At 44.9% G+C, this 16,806-nt stretch overlaps 1 protein-coding gene across 1 annotated transcript in view; it reads right to left on the minus strand.

The window, feature by feature from the left end:
• The window catches only part of LOC145356030 (breakpoint cluster region protein), a 406,846-nt gene that overhangs the window by 104,478 nt on the left and 285,562 nt on the right, over positions 1 to 16,806 (minus strand). The window contains exons 11-13 of the mRNA XM_080208612.1: positions 13,667 to 13,786; positions 10,765 to 10,840; positions 9,245 to 9,349 (exon numbers count right to left, since the gene is read on the minus strand). Of these exons, the coding sequence (XP_080064738.1) occupies positions 9,245 to 9,349; positions 10,765 to 10,840; positions 13,667 to 13,786 (301 nt within the window). The remainder of the gene's footprint in view (positions 1 to 9,244; positions 9,350 to 10,764; positions 10,841 to 13,666; positions 13,787 to 16,806) is intronic.

Genomic DNA, 16,806 nt, shown 5'->3' on the forward strand with positions numbered 1-16,806 from the left:
CACTACAGCACAAACAGGCCCTTCGGCCCACTAGTTGCGCCGATCACTTCTATACCTACTAAGCCATAGACCTATCTATAACCCCCAATCCCATTAGATCCCATATACTCATCCAGAAGTCTTTTAAAAGACCCCAGCGAGTTCGCCTCTACCACCACTGACAGCAGCCGATTCCATTCACTCACCACCCTCTCAGTGAAAAACTTACCCCTAACATCTCCTCTATACTTTCCCTGCACCTTAAATCTGTGTCCTCTCGTAGCAACCATTTCAACCCTGGGAAATAGCCTCTGAGAATCCACCCTATCTATTCCTCTCAACATCTTATAAACCTCTATCAGGTCGCCTCTCCACCTTCATCTCTCCAGAGAGAAGAGTCCCAGCTCCCTCAACCTATCTTTATAAGGCATGCCTCCCAATCCAGGCAACATCCTTGTAAATCTCCTCTGCACCCTCTCAATAGCTTCCACGTCCTTCCTATAGTGAGGCGACCAGAACTGTGCACAGTACTCCAAGTGGGGTCTGACAATCTAGAACTACAGGTCACCGTTCGAAAATGAGGGGGTGCCCACTGTGACGATGTTGTTTTCAAGAAATGTAATTGTGTCATGTTTCTTGTGCAGAAGTTTTTTTAGTAAACTATTCTGTTCACCCAGTGTCGCTTTGCCTTTGGCAAACTTTGGAGGGAAATCTGCCAAAAAAACATCAGAAATAAAGAAAAGAGAACATCATAATCATGAAAACCACAGATGGAAGTCCACAGGGTAGTGTCCTAGGCCTAACATCTTCAGCAAATCTGATCAATGACCTTCCCTTCATCACAATGTCATAAGTGGGAATGTTTGTTGATTGCACAGTGTTTGAGACTCCTCAGATACTGAAACAGTCTTTGCCCACGTGCAGCAAAACCTGGATAGTTTCTGGCTTGGGCTGATTAGTGGCAAGTAGCACAAGTACCAGGGAATGACTAACTCCAACAAGAGAGCATCTAACTATCTCGCCTTGACATTCAGTTTGAAGTTTATTTATTAGTGTCACAAGTAGGCTTACATTAACACTGTAATGAAGTTACTGTGAAAATCCCCTAGTCGCCACATTCCGCTGCCTGTTTGGGTACACTGAGGGAGAATTTAACATGGCCAATGCATCTAACCAGCACATCTTTCGAACTGTGGGAGGAAACCGGAAATTCCAGAGGAAACCCATGCAGACATGGGGAGAATGTGCAGACTTCACTCAGAGCCCCAAGCCAGGATTTGAACCAGGTCCCTGGCACTGTGAGACAACAGTGCTAACCACTCTACCACCATACTGCCCACAATAGAAAATCATATTATTAACATTGTAAAATCCTCTGGATGTTCTTCCTGCCACCTCCCCATCCATCCGAGTTGTGTGAAATTTTATGGGAGGGATGGAGGAAGTGCCTGGCCATTCTTGGGCCTATTGAGGTCCATAGGGCTTTGTCCTGCTACCACCAGTATTTTACCTGTGAAAGATTGAAGTCTACCTTTATCTTTAGAAGCATGATCTTGTGTTGAGCAAAGGTGTGACCTGATTTCTGGGCTGCCTTGGCTGCATGCTCCCAAAGCTCTTTCTTCCCCCACCTTTATTCTTTCCCTGTTCTTTTGAACCTTGTCCCATGAACCCAATCCAAGACTCCCGACTTTTAACTTGTCTCAGCTCCTGTCATACCAGATGTTGGTGGGACGACAGACCTGCTGGCCTATCCAACTGGCCAATAGCTCTCAAGGTGAGACTTCCTCTTGAGATAATATTGGGAGTGTCATCTTAAAACAATTTTACACCACCACAAGTAGCCTTGAGATGAAACATCCCGAGGCCTTGTTCATCACGGACGGGGACTTCAATCAGGCCACGTTCAAGAGCATCCTATTAAGATACCACCAACATGTCTTCATTTCACCAGAGGCCCAAACATTGTGTAGACCACTGCTACACAAATATAAAACATGCCTTCCCACACTTTGGGTAAATCAGGCCAGAAGGTTGTGCTCCTGCTCCCAGCTTACAAGGAAAAATTGAAGCGGGAGAAATCATCAAGAAAGTCGTGCAATGTTGGTCTGAGGAATCGGATGATCCTCTACGGGACTGCTTGGAGTCAGTGACTGGTCAATATTTAAAAACTCAGCGACCAACCTGAATGAGTACGCCACTGCAGTAACTGACTTCATTGGTATGTGTGTAGAAGACAGTGCGCCGAAGAAAATCCATGTGTTTCCCAACTGGAAACCAGTGATGAACATGGATATCCACTGCTTGCTGAAGTCCAGGTCTGAGGTATTCAAGCCAGGCAAACCTGACCTATACAAGAAATCAAGATACGATCTGCGGAGATCCAGCAGAGATGCCAAAACACAGTACCAGACCAAGCTAAAGTCCCAGGCTAGCCACACGGACTCCCGCTGACTATGGCAAGGTCTGCAAGACATAACAGGCTACAAGACAAAGCGTGTAAAATCACTGACACTAAGGGGCAATTTAGCATAGCCAATCAGCCTATCCCACACATCTTTTGTTACTTCATTTATTTTCTTCCCCCACCACCCTTTATTCTGTCTGTGGACTGCTATTAGCAGTCTTTTCCCCTGGTTTCTATGGCAATGACTCAATTTTCATTCCCTCACCCTGCAGTATAAATATCTCCCAATTTCTGTGCCTTTTAGCTTTTGACAAAGGGTCATTTGGACTCGAAACGTCAGATCTTTTCTCTCCTTACAGATGCTGCCAGACCTGCTGAGACTTTCTTGTGTTTTCTTTTCTTCTTTTATGTCCCATTTCCTCATTACAAACGCTGATCTCCACTATAACATTTCTTCCATTTTAGCATCATTGGGTCCTGTCCAGTTGGTACCACTGTACTGTAATGTGGTCTTGTATTGAAGCAACATCACTCTTTTACTTTTAAAAAAGAGATCCAAATCCAGAGTTGTAGCTGAGACTTTTAAATCACTTTTAAAGTGTTTTTTTCAAACAAAAAGTTGGGTGATTTAAATTGTTGAATTTTATTGCAGGTGGGATTTTAAATCTCTTTTAAACATAAAAGGTATGAAGACTTACAGAATTACCGGGGCCACGGGAGGAAGGCAAGGGGGTAACTGTTAGGAAGGGGAAAACTCAGGTGATGGACAGCACCCCGGTGGATGTCCCCCTTCATAATAAGTACTCCTGTCTGAGTACTGCTGTGGGTGGGTGGAGGAATAGCTCGCCTGGGGAAGGCAGCAGTGGCCGGGTCTCTGGAGCTGAGCCTGGCCCAGTTGTTCACAAAAGTAAGGAAAAGAGGAGGAAGGCAGTCTTAATAGCGTACTCCATACTGAGGGGGTCAGACAGGCGTTTTTGCGGATGCAGATGCGAGTCACGGATGGTGGTCTGCCTCCCTGGTGCCGGGGTCCGGGATGTCTCTGGACATGTCCCAGACATCCTGAAAGGGGAGGGTGAGGAGCCGGAGGTCGTGGTACATATAGGTACCGCTGACATAGGCAGGAAGTGGGAAGGGGTCATGAAAAGAGAATGTAGGGAATTAGGTAGACAGCTGAGAAACAGGAACGTGAAGGTAGTAAGCTTGGGATTACTGCCTGCGCTGCAGGAGAGTGAGAGCAGGAATGGAATGAGGTGGAGGATGAATGTGTGGCTGAGAGACTGGAGCAGAGGGCAGGGATTCAGGTTCCTGGATCATTGGGACCTCTTTAGGGGCAAGTGTGACCTGTACAATAAAGACGGGTGGCACTTGAATCCCAGGGGGATCAATATCTTGGCGGGAATGTTGGCTAGGGCTACTAGGGGGGGGCTTTAAACTATGAAGGTTGGAGGGAGGGAATCGAGATGAGGTGACGGAGCGAGGAGGTTAGCTCCCAAGTAGAGAAGGACTGTAGACAGTGTGAGGGGGAAGTTAGACGGGTGATGGAGAAGGGAAGTGCCCAGACCGAAGGTCTGAGGTGTGTCTATTTTAACACCAGGAGCGTAGTGAATAAAGTGGATGAGCTTAGGGCATGTGATGTGGTGGCCATTATGGAGACTTGGATGTCTCAGGGACAGGACTGGGTACTTCAGGTGCCGGGATTCAGATGTTTCAGGAAGGACAGGGAGGGAGGTAAAAGAGGGGGCGGAGTGGCACTGTTGATCAGGGACAGTATCATGGCTGCAAGGAAGATGGATGCTGTGGAGGGACTGTCTACGGAGTCTCTGTGGGTGGAAGTTAGGAACAGCAAGGGGTTGATAACTTTGCTGGGTGTTTTCTATAGGCCACCCAATAGTGACAGGGAAGTTGAGGTGCAGATAGGGAAACAGATCCTAGAAAGATGTAATAATAACAGTTGTCGTGATGGGAGACTAATTTCCCAAACATCGACTGGAATATCCCTAGGGTAAGGGGTTTGGATGGGGAGGAGTTTGTTAGGTGTGTTCAGGAAGGTTTCCTGACACAGTACATGGATAAGCCTACGAGAGGAGAGGCTGTACTTGACCTGGTACTGGCTAATGAACCAAGACAGGTGTCGGTCGGATCTCTCGGTGGGAGAGCATCTCAGGGATAGAATTCTATAATTCTATCTCCTTCACAATAGCATTGGAAAGAGATAGGATCAGGCAGGCTAGGAAGGTGTTCATCTGGGGTAAGAGGAAATATGAAGACGTCAGGCAGAAAATTGGACAAGTAAACTGGAAGGAGGTGTTCTTGGGGAAAAGTACTGAAGGAAGGTGGCGGATTTTCAAGGAATGTTTGTCTGGAGCTCTGCACGACAACGTTCTGATGAGACGGGGAGGTTTCGGTAGGTCGCGGGAACCGTGGTGCTCGAAGGTTGTGATGAACCTAGTCAGGAAGAAAAGGAAAGCGTACAGAAAGTTCAGAGAGCTAGGTGATGTTAAGGATCTAGAGGAGTATACGGGTTGTAGGAAGGAGCTTAAAAAGGAAATTAGGAGAGCCAGAAGGGGTCATGAGAAGGCCTTGGCAGGTAAGATTAAGGAGAGTCCCAAGGCATTCTACAAATATGTAGACAGTAAAAGGATCAGAAGTGACGGGATAGGACCTATAAAAGATGAAGGGGAAAAAGTCTGTGTGGAACCGGAAGAGATGGCAGAGGTGCTTAATGAGTACTTTGCCTCGGTATTCACGGTGGAAAATGATCTGGGAGGTTGTACTGCAGGTTTGTGGCAGACTGAAAAGATTGAGTATGTGGATGTTAAGAAAAAGGATGTGTTGGAATTTTTAAACTCTATCAAGATAGATAAGTCCCTGGCGATGATCTTTGCATCGTTGATGGAGACAGGAAAGGTTCTGGAGGATTGCGGATGTGGTTCCTATTTCCAAGAAAGGGAACAGAGATAGCCTGGGAAATTATCGACTGGTGAGTCTGACCACAGTGGTTGGTAAGTTGATGGACAGGATACTGAGGGATAGGATTTATGAACATTTAGAGAAGTTTAGTATGATCAGAAATAGTTAGCACGGCTTTATCAAGGGCAGGTCGTGCCTTATGAACCTAGTTGAGTTCTTTGAAAATGTGACTGTACACATTGACAAAGGAAGTGCGGTGGGTGTGGGTTACATGGACTTTAGCAAGGCGTTTGATAAGGTCCCCTATGCAAGACTTCTTGAGAAGGTGAAAGGGCTTGGGATCCAAGGGGCTGTTTCCTTGTGGATCCAGAACTGCTTGCCTGCAGAAGGCAGAGAGTGGTTGTGGATGGGTCTTTTTCTGCATGGGGGTCGGTCACCAGTGGAATGCCCCAGGGATCTGTTCTAGGATCCCTACTGTTTGTCATTTTCATAAATGACCTGGATGAAGAAGTGGAGGGATGGGTTAGTAAGTTTGCTGATGGCACAAAGGTTGGTGGTGTTCTGGGTAGTCTGGAGGGATGTCAGAAGTTGCAGCTTGACATAGATAGGATGCAAGACTGGGCGGAGTAGTGGCAGGTGGACTTCAACGCGGAGAAATATGTAGTGGTCCATTTTGGCAGGTCCAGTGGGATGAAGGAGTACAATATCAAGGGTAGGACTCTTAGCAGTGTTGAGGAGCAGAAGGATCTTGAGGTCCAGGTCCATAGGACGCTCAAATCGGCCTCGCAGGTGGGGGATGTGGTCAAGAAGGCACATGGTGTGCTAGCCTTCATTAATCGAGGGATTGAGTTTGGGAGTCAGGAGGTAATGCTGCAACTTTATAAGACCCTTGTCAGACCCCACTTGGAGTACTGTGCGCACTTCTGGTCACCTCACTACAGGAAGGATGTGGAAGCTATTGGGAGGGTGCAGAGGAGATTTACAAGGATGTTGCCTGGATTGGGTGGCATGCCTTATGAAGATAGGCTGAGGAGCTAGGTCTCTTCTCCCTAGACAGACGAAGGTTGAGAGGCGACCTGATAGAGGTTTATAAAATGTTGAGAGATATAGATAGGGTGGATTCTCGGAGGCTATTTCCCAGGGCTGAAATGGTCGCTATGAGAGGACACAGGTTTAAGGTGCTGGGGAGCAGGGACAGAGGAGATGTCAGGGGTAAGTTTTTCACTCAGAGGGTGGTGAGTGAGTGGAATCGGCTGCCGTCGGTCGTGATAGAGGCGAAATTGCTGGGGTCTTTTAAGAGACTTCTGGATGGGATTTAATGGGATTGAGAGTTATAGATAGGCCTGGTAGGTATGGATGTGGTCGGCGCAACTTGTGGGCCGAAGGGCCTGTTTGTGCTGTAGTGTTCTATTTCTATGAATTAGAAGGGAGGGTATTTTCAGTCTGAAAACTTCAATTCTAGTCATGGATGCTTTCAACATTTCAACAGGCATTCCTATCTGCACAAACTGTCTGGCAAGGCAGCTAATGTTGATATCAAAGTGGCTAATGAATTCCCTGCCCATTTGGATAGAGTCATGGAAGAAGATGACTTCTCATCAAAACGTGTCTTTAATGTTGATGAGATGGGACTGTTTTGGAAACATATGCCATGACAACATACATTTTAAAAGAGGAGAAGATGGTGCCAGGATTTAAAGTTGCCAAAGATCACTGATTGTTCTACTTGGTGGAAACGCTGCAGGAGATTTTAAGTTTAAGCCCCTTAGTGACGTACCAGCCGGAAATACCATGGGCATTGAAAGGAGCATCTGTGCATCACTTGATATTTAAATAAGAAAGCCCAGATAACAGGGACAATCTTTCTTGGATGGTTCTCACTTTAAGCAGTATCTGCCTAGGGGGAATAAAGAGAGAAAATCTCACCTTATTGTCAGCCATGATGTCAGTCTCGAAACATAAAGGTGATTTTTCTGCCATTTTACAACCCATGGGTCAGGGAGCAATTGCAACATTCAAGCTTACTACCTACGCTCTACTTGCTTCCAGCACATCAAGGCAACAGATGGTGAGAATGCACCACTAGTCAGGGAGTCTTGGTGTGGCTACAACTGGTCAAGCCCATTGACAATATTGCTGATTCATGGGATGAAATCACATTGTGGCATCTGAACTATGTGGGGCAGAAATTGTGGCCCAAGTGTGTCATTGGCCATCAGCGTAGAAATTATTATCTTGGTGAGGGAGGTTGGCATTGATGAAGTGATGAGGCTGATGTGGTGGAACTGCTTGCATTCTAGACAGGAATTATCCAATGCCGATTTAATGCAGTTGGAGTCAGCTGAAGAGGAAAACTGTACTGAAACACTACATCTTTGAATTTTGTTAACAAAAGAATTATCTAGAACTTTCCAACTCAAGAGGCAAATTATCACAGAAATGATCCAAGCACAGAGCACCATGCCAAAGTGAACAGGAGGATCAATGGTTCAATTAAATACCACAGAAATCTACCGGGAGAAGCAAAAGAAAACCATCCAACAGTCCTTGGATGAATTTAAGTTGGTGACGATTCTGGTCCTTCATCCCGTTAACTGGACCTGGTTGTTGCATGCTGTTTTTGAGTGAAACCAAATCACTCCAACTTCAGTCATTTTGCTCTTTATCAGAAAAAGAAGAGGAGAATCTCAAATCTGAACGTCACTGCATCATCCAGGCAACTCAAAGCAGCACCAGCTGTGTCTTTGGAAGATCCTCCAAATCCAGTGATAAGATAGATAGATGGTGTAACATCCATATCTTCCCCCAAGCCTACATGCCCAGCATCAAGGCTTTAAATCATTCAAAGCCACTTCCACTGAAATGCTTCAGGGATGTCTTAAAGCATTCCCAAAACATTTCCCTAACCTATCGAGTTGGAATGGAAGCAAGTCATCCCCGAACTCAAAGGGCTGCCTTAGAAGAAAGAGAGGCTGGTGAATGTTATCTAATTTAAGTTTTTACAAGATTCCCATCATACTCAGTGATTCATTTAATTTGCAAGTTATTTCAGCGAGGAATACATAATATTGCACATGTATGGTACAGTACATCAACTTGTATATTTTAATTTCTCCGGGTGAGAGATGTTCTGTGGAACCTAACTCTAGCATTAACATTGATTTCATAAGAAGCCATGATTCATATAATGTTGATTCACTTAAAATGGCAATTTTAAGGAATACAATCACCACTTCAAGTGAGGCTGTACCTCACTGGACTTGAAATGTTAACTCTGTCACTCTATTTCCACAAAGTCTGGTTGAGATTTTCCAGAACATTCTGTCTTACAATGTCATTTACAAAATATGGAAATCTTTGATTTAAAACATTTTGTTATTTTGATTGCAGATCTAACCTTTAAATTTTAATTAAAGAGGAAAACGGGCTTCTGTAAATTGTATTCAATGTAAACAGGTGGTGGGCATTAACGGGGGATTCATTTCTGTCCCTATAAATAGGAACTCACAAATTGCGGTTGTTGGTTTAGGAGATGCATATTTGTACCGTATATCTCCATAAATAAATGCTTGAAAAAATCTGTGAAGATTGGTTTTATATAGCCTTCCTGAAAGTAGCATCATGAAATATTTTATATCAACCCTACAGAGCAGGCAGCACCTTGGCTTAAGGTTTCATACAAAAGATGGTAGTCCCTGACAAAGCAGCACCTCCTCAGTACTACACTAAAATGTCAGCCTCAGACTTCTGTGTTTAAATATCTGCAGTGGGACCTCTAGAATATAGGGAGGAGTCTTGTGTAGAGCTTAAGCATTGTATGATCTGGTAGGCTGAATAACCTTTTTCTGTGTTTTAACTTAGTTTGTAAGAGAAAACATGACAGAATGCATTAGGAAACATCTGATTCAAAGCCAGGTTCAGGATATTGCAAAGGCATTTGGTGCTGCTTACCTTCTTTATTGATAGTTAATGGAATGTTGTGGACGGTTTGCAGCTTCACACATGAATTTGTGAGCATCTGTAGTTCAACAGAAGTGAGGGAAAAACTCTTAAAACCTACAACAAAAGAAATATATTTCAGCTGTTGTACTGAAAAGGCATCATTAGCAGTAGGAATTGAAAATAGAAAAACAAGCCTTTATTTTTTGGCAGTGTCCTAATAAATGTTATCAGGGCCGCAAACTTTGGACGTGGAAAGGCCACTTAAGAGAACAATATAATGGGGTCCAAAAGACTATTACATTTTTGGATTGAAAAGAGATGAAGGAGCATTTGGAGAAATAAAATATTTAGTATTGGATCATTTCACCGTATTGAGCATTAAAACAACTGCTGATCCTAACAATTCTTTTGAGAATCAGTTAACAATTTATTTTTAATTTCCCATTTCCTGCTGGAGATGTCAACTGGTGCTGGGGTGTGCTTTTATGCACAACAATATCAATGATAGAGACAGGGATGGAGAGACGAGAGAGAGGAAGAGGGAACAAGGGGAAAGAGAGGGAAAACAGAGAGAAAGAGGCAGAAGAAGAACAAGAGAGGGAGAAGGGGAGAGAAAGAGAGGGAGTGAAGAGAGGGGGAAGGGGCAAGGGAAGAGTGAGAAAGGGTGAAAGAGAGAGATGAGGGAGAAAAACAGGCGAGGGGGAAAAGGAGTGAGATAGGAAGGATGGACAGTAATGGAAAACTGCAGCAGGGCAAAGGAGAGGCAAGAAGGCAAATGGGGAGGGGGGGGTGAGAGAGCAAGGGGGAGTGGGGGCAATGGGGTCGGGGGCGACAGGGCAAGGGGGGCCCCGACAGGACAAATGGGGCAGGGGGAACAGGGCAAGGTTGGGGGGTGGGGGGGGGGGGGGGGGGGGGGGGGGGGGGGGGGAGAACAGCCTGTCTTTCATGATGATTACACTTTCTGGTATCATCCTTGTGGATCTTTCTTCCCCAGAATCTTTATATACTTTTTATAATAGACTAAAACTGACTTTAACCTTCACTTGACATGGTTGAAGAATATGCCTCAGCCTGTATGAACCTGCTTTAGTGTAAATTGACTAGGATGACAAAGTGGTGCGCGAATGCTTCAAACTGGAAATAAAAATGGAATATGATGGAAATATTCAGGTCAGCCAGCAGCTGTGCGGGGGGGAAACAAAGTTACAACAAAATAAAACAACCCCCGGGATTAGCAGGTGTGTGCCTGAAATCAAACATAATAATCTGCTGTTGTATGAGTAATAAACAAGTCAGTTCACATTCCAAGGCAGACATATTCTAAAGCAGTGGTGAAAAAAAATTCTATAACCTTGAGCGTTAACTCTTTATAAACAAATCTAGCATTTAAATTATATTATAAATTTTGAATATTTAACTCTGACAACAGTCTGACAAAAGTGCTTTATTTACAAGCCAATGTGGAATTTACAGTGTTCTATTGTAGACTCTTTCCAACATCTTCTTAGAAAGGAAATGAAATCCCTTACATTTCTTTTGCTGTTCCCGGATGATTTCTCTCCATTCAGCCCTCTCATAATCTGATGATATCAGGAACACATAGCTCTACAAAAAAGGAACAGTCTTTCTGTGTAAAAGTTTCATTAAGGCAGCAAAACTAAAGGTATAATTTATCAACATTATAGAATACAGGCTTAATAGCATTGTTCTGAATTCTTCTCCGTATCGTTTCCTGGTCTATATCAACTTGACTTTGAACATAGAACACTACAGCACGAACAGGCCCTTCGGCCCACAAGTTGCGCCAATCGCATCCATACCTACCAGGCCATAGAACTATCTGTAACTCCCAATCCCATTAAATCCCATATACTCATCCAGAAGTCTTTTAAAAGACACCAGTGAGTTCGCCTCTACCACCACCAATGGCAGCCGATTCCACTCACTCACCACCCTCTGAGTGAAAAACTTACCCCTAACATCTCCTCTGTACCTACTCCCCAGCACCTTAAACCTGTGTCCTCACGTAGTGACCATTTCAGCCCTGGGAAATAGCCTCCGAGAATCCACCCTATCTATTCCTCTCAACATTCTATAAACCTCTATCAGGTTGCCTCTCAACCTTTGTCTCTCCAGGGAGAAGAGACCTAGCTTCATAAGGCATGCCTCCCAAACCAGGCAACATCCTTGTAAATCTCCTCTGCACTCTCTCAATAGCTTCCACATCCTTCCTGTAGTGAGGAGACCAGAACTGCGCACAGTACTCCAAGTGGGGTCTGACAAGGGTCTTATAAAGTTGCAGCATTACCTCCCGACTCCTAAACTCAATCCCTCGATTCATGAAAGCCAGTACACCATACGCCTTCTTGACCACATCCTCCACCTGCGAGGCCGATTTAAGAGTCCTGTGGACCCGGACCCCAAGATCCTTCTGCTCTTCAACACTGCTAAGACTCCTACCCTTGATATTGTACTCCTTCATCCCACTGGACCTGCCAAAATGGACCACTACACATTTATCCGCGTTGAAGTCCACCTGCCACTTCTCCGCCCAGTCTTGCATCATATCTATGTCACGCTGCAACTTCTGACATTCCTCCAGACTATCCACAACACCACCAACCTTTGTATCTTCGGCGAACTTACTAACCCATCCCTCCACTTCCTCATTCAGGTCATTTATGAAAATGACAAACAGTAAGGGTCCTAGAACAGATCCCTGGGGCACTCCACTGGTGACCGACCTCCATGCAGAAAAAGACCCATCCACAACCACTCTCTGCCTTCTGTGGGCAAGTCAGTTCTGTATCCACAAGGCCCCTTGGATCCCATGCCCTCTCACCTTCTCAAGAAGTCTTGCATGGGGGACCTTATCAAATGCCTTGCTGAAGTCCATATAAACCACATCCACCGCTCTTCCTTTGTCAATGTGTTCAGTCACATTTTCAAAGAATTCAACTAGGCTCGTAAGGCACGACCTGCCCTTGACAAAGCCGTGCTGACTACTTGTGATCATTCTAAACTTCTCTAAATGCTCGTAAATCTTGTCCTTCAGAAGCCTCTCCATCAACTTACCAACCACTGAAGTCAGACTCACCAGTCAGTAATTTCCTGGGCTTTCCCTGTTCCCTTTCTTGAAAATAGGAACCACATCTGCAATCCTCCAATCCTCCAGAACCTCTCCCCTCTCCATCGACGATGCAAAGATCATCGCCAGGGGCTCTGCAATCACTTCCCTCACCTCCTGGGATACATCCCATCCAGTCCCGGTAACTTATCTATCTTGATAGAATTTAAAAGTTCCAACACATCCTCTTTCTTAACATCCACATGCTCAATCTTTTCAGTCTGCTGCAAACCTGTAGAACAACCTCCCAGGTCACTTTCCACCGTGAATACCGAGACAAAGTACTCATTAAGCACCTCTGCCATTTCTTCCGGTTTCACACAGACTTTTCCCCCTTCACCTTTTATAGGTCCTATCCCTTCACTTCTCATCCTTTTACTCTTCACATATTTGTAGAACGCCTTCGGGCTCTCCTTAATCTTACCCACCAAGGCCTTCTCATGACCCCTCTGGCTCTCCTAATTTCTTTTTTAAGCTCCTTTCTACAAGCCTTATACTCCTCTAGATCATTAACATCTCCGAGCTCTCTGAACCTTTTGTACGCCTTCCTTTTCTTCCTGACTAGGTTCATCACAACCTTCGTGTACCACGGTTCCTGCGACCTACCAAAACCTCCTTGTCTCAGGACAATTCATGTCCTTTCAATTTCATGTCCTTTGAATTCAATTTAGTTCAAATGTTTTGCAGCGGACACAACATTCAGGAGATTCTAAGACCAGCCTGTCAATCACTTTGAAATGTGATATTTTGAGAAATCAGACTGCAGTGGCTTGATCCACAGAGAAATGGGGTTTATATTGCATCTACAATCTGCTGTGTTTCTGACTCCAATCTGAATCTGCGATTTGAATCTTGGTTGCAGAGACATAGAGATGTCCGATCAGTAACTGGTTTACTGGATGAATGTCACTATTTACAGATATACCAGACTACAAATATTATACAGTCTATGCAATCAGCTTTTGTCTTTGCAATTCCTATTCACGTGACTCTCTCTTACAGCATTATTTGGCGTTTGCTTCTCTAGTCCCACACATTAACTCCTTTAGCCCTGAATACCCGAATACAGCACCATGGTGAAGACTGCTGCTTCTGCCCCCAAAGATGGGCATTAAGCCATCTGTATTCCAGGACCATTTTGCAGATAGTTTGATGGAAAGATAGTGAAATAGGTTAACTACTTAACAACCAGGCTGTGTGTGGAATGTACCATCTTAATTCCCACTGAAAATCATTCAACATTTTTAGGATGCCTTAGCCAATGTGATAACAGGTTAGAAACATCCAAACTTGGTGATCCTCACCTTGCCGTGTCTGTTATGTACTCTGAAAGCCATGTTTGGAGACATCAGCAATAACAGGGATTCTTGTTCCGATAGCTTCTTTTTCAGCCTTTCAATCACTTTACTGCCTTTATTGGCCCTCTGAACAAAAAGCACAAAATTCAGATCAGTACTTTCAGAGCTTCAACATTATAACATGAGGAACATTCCTTTCCAGATTATCAAACAATACAGATGATGAAAAATTCACTGCAACTGAAGCCTACAGATCTCACTTGACTTTAAGAACTTCTAGCCCTTCATTGAGTTTATCATTTAATATCTAATATATTAAAATCATTGAGCTGATGCCTTTATCCCGTGAAATTAGTGGGTAAACATTGCAGCAGTAACTAATGATAATGGTTACTTTTCAACGTACTCTATAGAATGGTGCTGCTAAAGTAATAATGACTCAGGTCGTGTGCTCCAAGTAGTGAGCACTGAAGAGTTTGCTGCTATTGAGGGAACAAAACCACACCTTCCTTGGAGTTAACTACATTCAAATCTGGAAGCTGCAATTTACCAATGGCTCGGGGTGGAGGGGATGACCAATGGCCAGAGAGGCTTCTGAGGGACAAGATTTACGAACATTTGGAGAGGTTTGACATGATCAGGAATAGTCAGCATGGATTTGTCAAGGGCAGGTCGTGCCTTACAAGCCTAGTTGAGTTCTTCGATAATGTGACTGAACACATTGACGAAGGATGTGCCGTGGACGTAGTGTACATGGACTTCAGCAAGGCGTTTGATAAGGTCCCCCATGCAAGACTTCTTGAGAAGGTGAGAGGGCATGGGATCCAAGGGCCTTTGGCCTTGTGGATCCAGAATTGGCTTGCCTGCAGAAGGCAGAGAGTGGTTGTGGATGGGGCTTTTTCTGAATGGAGGTCAGTCACCAGCGGAGTGCCTCAAGGATCTGTTCTGGGACCCTTGTTGTTTGTCATTTTCATAAATGACCTGGATGAGGAAGTGGAGGGATGGGTAAGTAAGTTCGCTGATGACACTAAGGTCGGTGGTGTTGTGGATGGTCTGGAAGGATGGCAAAAGTTGCAGCAGGACATAGATAGGATGCAGGACTGGGCGGAGAAGTGGCAGATGGACTTCAACGCGGATAAATGTGTAGTCATCCATTTTGGCAGAACCAACAAGATGAGCGAGTACACTATCAAGGGCAGAAGTCTTAGTAGTGTTGAAGAGCAGAAGGATCTAGGGGTCCGGGTCCACAGGACTCTTAAATCGGCCTCGCAGGTGGAGGAGGTGGTCAAGAAGGCGTATGGTGTACTGGCCTTCATTAATCGAGGGATTGAGTTTAGGAGTCGGGAGGTAATGCTGCAACTTTATAAGACCCTTGTCAGGCCTCATTTAGAGTATTGTGCGCAGTTCTGGTCGCCTCACTATAGGAAAGACGTAGAAGCTATTGAGAGGGTACAGAGGAGATTTACAAGGATGTTGCCTGGACTGGGAGGCATGCCTTATGAAGTTAGGTTGAGGGAGCTGGGACTCTTTTCCCTGGAGAGACGAAGGTTGAGAGGCGACCTGATAGAAGTTTACAAAATGTTGAGAGGAATAGATAGGGTGGACTCTCGGAGGCTATTTCCCCGGGTTGAAATGGTTGCTACGAGAGGACACAGATTTAAGGTGCAGGGAGGGAAGTTCAGAAGTGATGTTAGGGGTAAGTTTTTCACTCAGAGGGTGGTGAGTGAATGGAATCGGCTGCCGTCAGTGGTGGTGGAGGCGAACTCGCTGGGGTCTTTTAAAAGACTTCTGGATGAGTATATGGGGTTTAATGAGATTGAGGGTTATAGATGGGTCTGTAGGTTGGTAGGTGTTGATGTGATCGGCGCAACTCGTGGGCCGAAGGGCCTGTTTGTGCTGTAGTGTTCTATCTAGATCTGTCAGCATGCAAATTTGAGCTGGCTGTCCCATAGTTAAACTGTCATTTGTGAGGATGTATTCAGGGCTGGTCCTAGCACCCCTGGGATCCCCACCCTGCCAATAAACACCGCCCCGCCCTTCCCAACATCACCTCTGAAACATGGACCAGAAACTGTATCTCTCTCTCTCTCTCTCCACAGATGCTAACAGACCTGTTTTTCCAGCATTTAGTTTTATTTCAGATTTCAAGCTTCCATAGTATTTTGCTTTTATTTAATACAAAGGTACACCATTTCTTCTGAGTAATCATTAATAATGTTACAGGAGATTCAATACTATCATAAAACAATCATGCCATATATTTCACAACACAAATGTGAGGTCTATTTTTACTATCTGCCACTTTTTATGAATCCCCAATTATACCTTAAGTAGGTGAAGAAATAACTTCTTTATCCACATGCTCTACTCAACAGGAATTGCATAGACTCGGAATGGATTGAATCTCCTACTTCCCAAAGGTTTCTGCAGAAATGTGCCTTGATTTTCACCTTTAAGTCCCCCTCTGATACCCTTCCCCTTCCTGAGATGGGGAATAGGAGTCAGCCATTCAGTCCTTCCAGCATAAGCAGGCTGTGTGCCAAAAAAGCAAATCCGTATGTTCCCCAACTGGAAACCATGGATGAACAGAGATATCCACTGCTTGCTGAAGTCCAGGTCTGAGGCATTCAAGACATTGACACTGACCTATACAAGAAAGCCAGATATGCTCTAACGAAATCAAAGATGCCAAAAGACAGTATCGGACAAAGCTAGAGCCCCAGGCTAGCCACAAAGACTCCCACAGACTATGGCAAGGTGTGCAGGACATTACAAGCTACAAGATGAAGGCATGTAAAATCGGTGACTCCAACGCACCCCTCCCTGATGAGCTCAATGCATTCCATGCCTGTTTTGAGCAAAAGGTCAGCAAGAGCATGCTTTCCACGCTTGAATCCCTGGATGAACTTGTATCTGGGGTCACCATAGCAGATGTCAGAGCAGCTTTCTCGAAGGTCAACCCACAGAAAGCGACTGGCCCGGATGGGGTACCCAGAAGGGCACTCAGATCCTGCGTGGATCAGCTGGTGGGAGTATTTGCAGACATCTTCAACTTCCTGATTCACAGACCACAATCATCCTCAACCGGTGCCCCACAAGTCTGTGTTCTCAGCCCCTTATTATACTCCTTATACACCTATGACTGT

This window comes from Carcharhinus amblyrhynchos, chromosome 20, assembly GCF_965287045.1.
Source record: "Carcharhinus amblyrhynchos chromosome 20, sCarAmb.v2.hapA, whole genome shotgun sequence".
Classification (NCBI taxonomy): Eukaryota; Metazoa; Chordata; class Chondrichthyes; order Carcharhiniformes; family Carcharhinidae; genus Carcharhinus; species Carcharhinus amblyrhynchos.